At 42.7% G+C, this 6,000-nt stretch overlaps 1 protein-coding gene across 2 annotated transcripts in view; it reads right to left on the bottom strand.

Annotated features, from left to right (window-relative positions):
- Positions 1–274: 274 nt before the first annotated feature.
- STK4 (serine/threonine kinase 4) overlaps positions 275–6,000 on the bottom strand; it is a 107,620-nt gene continuing 101,894 nt past the window's right edge. For both annotated transcript variants that reach the window (XM_010384254.2, XM_030914221.1), the window contains exon 11: positions 275–5,217. In XM_010384254.2, the coding sequence (XP_010382556.1) occupies positions 5,059–5,217 (159 nt within the window). In that variant the 3' untranslated portion in view covers positions 275–5,058. The remainder of the gene's footprint in view (positions 5,218–6,000) is intronic.

Raw genomic sequence — 6,000 nt, 5'->3', positions numbered from 1 at the left:
ATCCACAGGCCCTGTAACTTCTTCTACCATGGTATGTTCAATGTTGTGTGTTTTTGTGCTTGGTTAACTCCCCAAATGCTCTGCAAGAACTGTGTCTGGTTCATCTTTATATTCCTGACAAGTGGCTCAGTACCCTGACACACAACAGAAGCCCAACAAAAGTTTACCTACCTCTCTCCCCAGCTTTGGATCTTAGAATAAACACACCAGAGTCGATGTCACAAAGATTGTTCACAGCACCATTATCCAGGCTATATATGGAGGTTCTCATTAATAAGGGTTTGTGGTCCAAAGGACAGTTTATTTAAAACAAAGGTGATGAGGTATAGGAAGAAGAAAGGAAGGAGAACAACAATTCTAACATAAAAACACAGGAAGCATCTCAAACTTAAAAAAAAAAGGAGTGGGGACAATGGAGGAAGCTACGTCTCATACTTATACAAACTGCTGACCTCAATTGATTACTTACATCCAAACCTTACAAAATAGCATTTCAAGTCAGCACTTAAGCCAGTGTTATTAGATTTTCTTACAAAAAGTTAAAGCTACAAACTTCACATTTTAAACTGTACATAGCAACAGCATTTAAGCTTTTTTTTTTTTTTTCCAAGTTGGTCCGAGTGCAAGCTGGTAAAAGAATTTTTTTCCAAACACAAACAAGAACATGTATTCCAAAGACAATGAATATAATACTGATGAAAACATAAACATAGTGCTTAATAAAAGATGGGGTGAGGTGGAGATGTAGATTGGGCAGGAACAAATTTCTAGTAAATAAGGAGCTGCAATCTTTAGAGGCAACATGGTATGCCAGAAAGGACACTGGAATAAGAATCAGAAGACCTGGATTTGAATCCTGGCTCTGCCATATTCTAGCCACATGACCTTAAGCAATAGACTTTACCTCTCCGAGCCTCAATTTTCACATCTGTAAAATGAGGATAATAATACCTATATCTCCCAGCACTATTAAGTTTCTGTAGATATAGGGCTATTCAGATTATCTACTTCTTCTTTTTTTTTTTTTGAGACAGGGTCTCATTCTATCATGCAGGCTGGAGTGCAGTGGTGAGACCATGGCTCACTGCAGCCTCGACCTCCCTGGGCTCAGGTGATCCTCCCACCTCAGCCTCCTGACCAGCTGGGACTACCAGTGTGTGCCACCGAGCCCAACTAATTTTTTTTTTTTTTGTAGAGATGGGATTTTGCCATGTTGCTCAGGCTGGTATCTATTTCTTCTTGAATGAATTTTGGTACTTTTTATTTTTCAAGGAATTTGTCTATTTTGTTGAAGTTGTTAAATTTATTAGCAAAAAATTATTCATAATATTCTATTGGCTTTTTAATACCCATAGGATGTATCATGATGTCACTTCTCTCATTCCTGATATTGAAAAGACTTACTGAGTTTTAAATGGTATAAATTTCTGGCATCTGGCAGGTGCTAAATGTTTCCTGGATCGATATCTATAGTCTCAAGGAGTTAAGGCTACAATTCTCAAGTTGCTTCAGATGACTGGCTCTATTTATCAATACGTCTATTGATCCACTCATCCACTCATCCATGCATCCTCCCACCCTTCCTCTTCCCCGTCAAACATTCATCCATCCAATTGGTGGCTAGGGGAAAAGGACAAAAAAGAAAAAAAAAAGGAAATTCAAAATTTCTGCTTCAAAATTACTGATGGAGCAATTAAGATATTCTTAAAGAATTCTGAGATTTTTGGCCGGGCACGGCGGCTCATGCCTGTAATCCCAGCACTTTGGGAGGCCAAGGCAGGTGGATCACAAGGTCAGGAGTTCAAGACCCACCTGGCTAATATAGTGAAACCCCGTCTCTACTAAAAATACAAAAATTAGCCAGGCGTGATGGAGCAGCGCCTGTAGTCCCAGCTACTTGGGAGGCTGAGGCAGGAGAATTGCTTGAACCCGGGAGACGGAGGTTGCAGTGAGCTGAGATGGCACCATTGCACTCCAGCCTGGGCGACAGAGCAAGACTCCATGCCAAAAAAAGAAAAAAAAAAAAAAAAACGGATTCTGAGATTTTTTTTTTTTTTAAGACAGAATCAGGTCATTGTTCTTGAAAGCAGAGGACAAACGAGGACCTCAAATTTCCCTGGAAGCTCGAGTTGCAAATGCTCAAGCAATGACTGAAGCCCAAGGCTCAAGGAAAGCAAGCTGATATATCTCAAATTTAGTATTTAACAACAACAACAACAAACTAGGACTTGCTCCTTTGCCTTTCTGTCACTAGAAAACAAATATACCTTGTCAGGAAATTTCTCTGATCCAAAACAAATTGACTTCTGGCCAAAAGGCTCCATCAAGCTGGTAAGCAATAGACTTTGTTGGATCAGCAAGCGGGGTGCACACATGCCTGAAACAAAACAAACTCCAGATCAAAGTTCATGACCCAAGAATGGTTATGGGGAAACTGAACTTTCTTTTATTTGGATCTAGCTTAGGAAGGGAGAAAATGGGCTTTCTCCTCCTGTCTGGCCAAGTGCAAAGTTCTTTGTTTAAAAAAGAAAGAGAGGCCAGGAGCGGTGGCTCATGCCTATAATCCCAGCACTGTGGGAGGCCAAGGCGGGTGGATTACCTGAGGTCAGGAGCCTGACTGACATGGTGAAACCCCATCTCTACTACAAATACAAAAAAAAAAAAAAAAACTAGGCATGGTGACAAATGCTGTAATCCCAGCTACTCAGGAGGCTGAGGCAGGAGAATTGCTTGAACCCAGGAGGCGGAGGTTACAGTGAGCCGAGATCGTGCCATTGTACTCCAGCCTGGGCGACAAGAGTGAAAATCCGTCTCAAAAAATAAAAAGAGAACAGAGAGAGAGACAGAACTATTAATTCGCACAGCAAATGGTGCAGGGGTATGCATCGTGGATGCTTTGGTTTTTAAGACTTACTTGGCTATCAGACTTAACTAATTCAGCTGTCTTTCCAACCTAAAAATGCCAGTTAGAGTTAGTCTATGCAAGAAAAGGTGGTCACTTTATTTTAAATAGGCTTGGGACTCTCCTTTTTTGTGTAAATATTGCTCCCCTATAGTGATGCTATGAGTCCTGATTCTATCATTTACTAGCTGCATGACCTTGGGAAGGAATCACTCTCTGAACTTATTTCTTCATCTACAAAATGGAGATAAAGTAGTTAAGTCATAGGGTTATCATGAAGTTTAGAGCCTACCCAGCTCAGTGCCTGATATATAATAGGTGCTCAACAAATGGTAGCTGCCATTTATTATTCCAGCAAGATCCTCAAATTGTCCTCTGTTTTCAGTATCTGCCACATAGCTATTTCAGTGGCCAAGCCCTGAAGACTAACAACTGCCTCTTGCATTTTTTAAAAACTTGCTTTAATTGCAAATAACAGAACCTGGCCACAGAAGAGGGACATTCCCTGCCTTTCCATTGATTCCCAGGTTTCAGGAGCAAAAGCAATTATGGAGTCAAATTACAGTATCCTGAGGTGCAAGCCAGTCATGGCTCCCCATCTGAAGGAAAGAGGTAAAGTTGCAGGAAGATGGCTCTATGCTGTCTTTTGCAAAGCCCTCTGATCTGCTTTAGGCCCGAAACCTGCCTCCATGGGTGCTTGTCTGCTATATCTGGCAGATGTTGCGGAGCTCAAGGACTTGCTGAAACTGAATGATCTGGCTCATCTAGGCAATCTTTTTACAGCCAGATCATTCCTACTGAAGAGACAAGGCAAGAGCAAGTTTCTGTCAGCAAGGTTCCCTGGAATAATTAACCAAGACTGACACAGGTCTCTTCCCCCAAAGAAGGGGCTGCATGGTTCGGTGGCCTGGGAGTGAGGACCCTGAATTCTAGTCCGAGCTTTTATGCTAACTTGCTTTGTGATTTTTGCCATTCCCCTCTACACCTCAGTTTTGTGATCATCCGTACAAGAGGGTCAGACCAGATGATCTCTATAGTCCCTTCCAGCTCTAACATTCTGTGTGTTCAGGTTGAGCCTCCTGGAGAACAAATCTTAGTCTAATATTCATTTATCCTTTCCAGGCTGCTTAGCAGTGAAAGAGAAAAGAAAAGAGTCACATATTTGAATGTGAGTCACAAAAGCAATCCCTTCTACCCCTGTGTGTAAGGAATGTGGAGCAAAATGCCACGTGTATGATTTTTACATGAACAATGAGAGCTTTGAAAATGCTTTTCCTTTATGGACTGAACACAGCCCTGTGTTTGCTGAGAGTTCCTGGTAGACCTATCCCCTCAGTGGATCATGTCTCCTCTTAAGGCACTGGGCAGTTTCTGTGCTGTGACTTTAGGCAGTTGAGAGAGTGGAGATGGATGAAAGGCATTGAAAGAGCAAAGGCCAATTTGCAAAGAGGGTACCAGGCTTCTCCTGGGACTCAAAGAGTAAACACAAACTCTCAAAGGTTTCCCTTGGACATCACCAATAGCTCCAGAAGCCAGTGATGACCACACAAGGCTGAAACCATGGTAAAAGAACCGTCCCAAACCTAATTTTTAAATGCAGCCCTGCAAAGTGGGAGGTTGGCTCCTGGGATTCAGTGACCCCCTAACAGCCTCCCGGTGTCCTCTGCCCTCATGTTCCACAGTACCATAATCTTACAGAAGAGGCAAACTGTTTAAAACTGTACCTGTACAGAGATGCCACCACACTGAGTGGGGAATCTATTTATAATTTATATATATATATATGCATATTTATATATATTTTAAAAGTCTTCCAGAAAGAACAATTGAAAGCTATTGGGAGAAGAAAAACAGACAATGCAAAACTTTCCCAGCTATCACTCAACTAGGAGTCTCTGTTCCTGGGGTTTAAAACTCTGAGTTAAAAGCGCCAATATAAATCCTTTGAAATAATATACCTGACCAATGTACATACACACATCAAGATGGCACGCTGGCTGTCAAGAGAGCCCTTCCCACTGGCGCACATTCCTGAGTTCACAAAGGTGCTGTGGAGAGACGACAGAGTAGAAGTGCTGGCTAACAAATGTGAGGCAAGCCATCCAGAATTCACCCAAAGCCTGGGTGGAGCTGGGGCCCTCACAGCCTGGCCTTGCTCAAAAGTTTTGCTGCCGTCTCTTCTTAGCCTCAATGGCATCCAGGATGGGCTGCCGCTTGGACTGGTACTTCTGCCGGATCTCTTCAATCTCCTGCTCCATCATGGGGTCCAGGGCCAAGAGCCTCTTCTGAAGGTCCTCCACTGTCCAACTCTTAAGCTAGAAGAGAAGTGGAAAGTATAGTCACGACAAAGCTTACATCGGTGGCAGAACAGTGGAGAACCCCAGCCCTCCCAGGCACCCAGAGGGAAAGGAGACAGGAGGAAGACACTGTGGTCAGATCACAGGTTGGGTGGTGGTGGTTGGAAAGTCACAATTCATTCCAAAGAAAGGCATACCTTGAAGCTTGTCTGAGATAATGTATCCCCGGCAGAGTTCTAAGTGCTAACCGCTTTGATTTAATGTGCCTTGACCAAGAACTTAGTGAATAATACTCTTACTTCCCCTATCTTTTAAATTAATTAAATATAGATTCACTGTTACAGCATTAACGGTAACTTGCTGTATGTGAAAATAATGATTGCCTCCCCGTTTCTGTTCTGTCCACAAGATGAGCATCTATCTGGACAGCACCTTTCCCACTTTCAGGATACACCATGGAAGATAGATGCTGACGAGGCGCAGATGCCATCCCCTAACCTTGCCTTCCCACACCCCCAATGTCTTGGCACTGCCATATTATCATCACCAGCATTTACTTGAGGCTACTATATGCCAGGTAACAATCTAAGCCCCTTGGGAATACAGATGCAACCCCTGGCAGGGATTGGGGGTAAGGGTGGGTAGTTGGAAAAACCTCAAATTCCTGAGATTAATTTCTATCATCTAGAGGGAAAAAAGGAGCTGATATATAAATTAATAATAATGGCTGGCATTTAGTGCTTTGTATGCATCAGACACTGAGTGCTTTACATATATGGATTCTTTTAATCCTCACAGCAA

Source organism: Rhinopithecus roxellana, chromosome 13, assembly GCF_007565055.1.
Source record: "Rhinopithecus roxellana isolate Shanxi Qingling chromosome 13, ASM756505v1, whole genome shotgun sequence".
Classification (NCBI taxonomy): domain Eukaryota; kingdom Metazoa; phylum Chordata; class Mammalia; order Primates; family Cercopithecidae; genus Rhinopithecus; species Rhinopithecus roxellana.
Note: the sequence above shows the minus strand (reverse complement) of the source record. Positions and strands in the feature narration are given on the sequence as shown.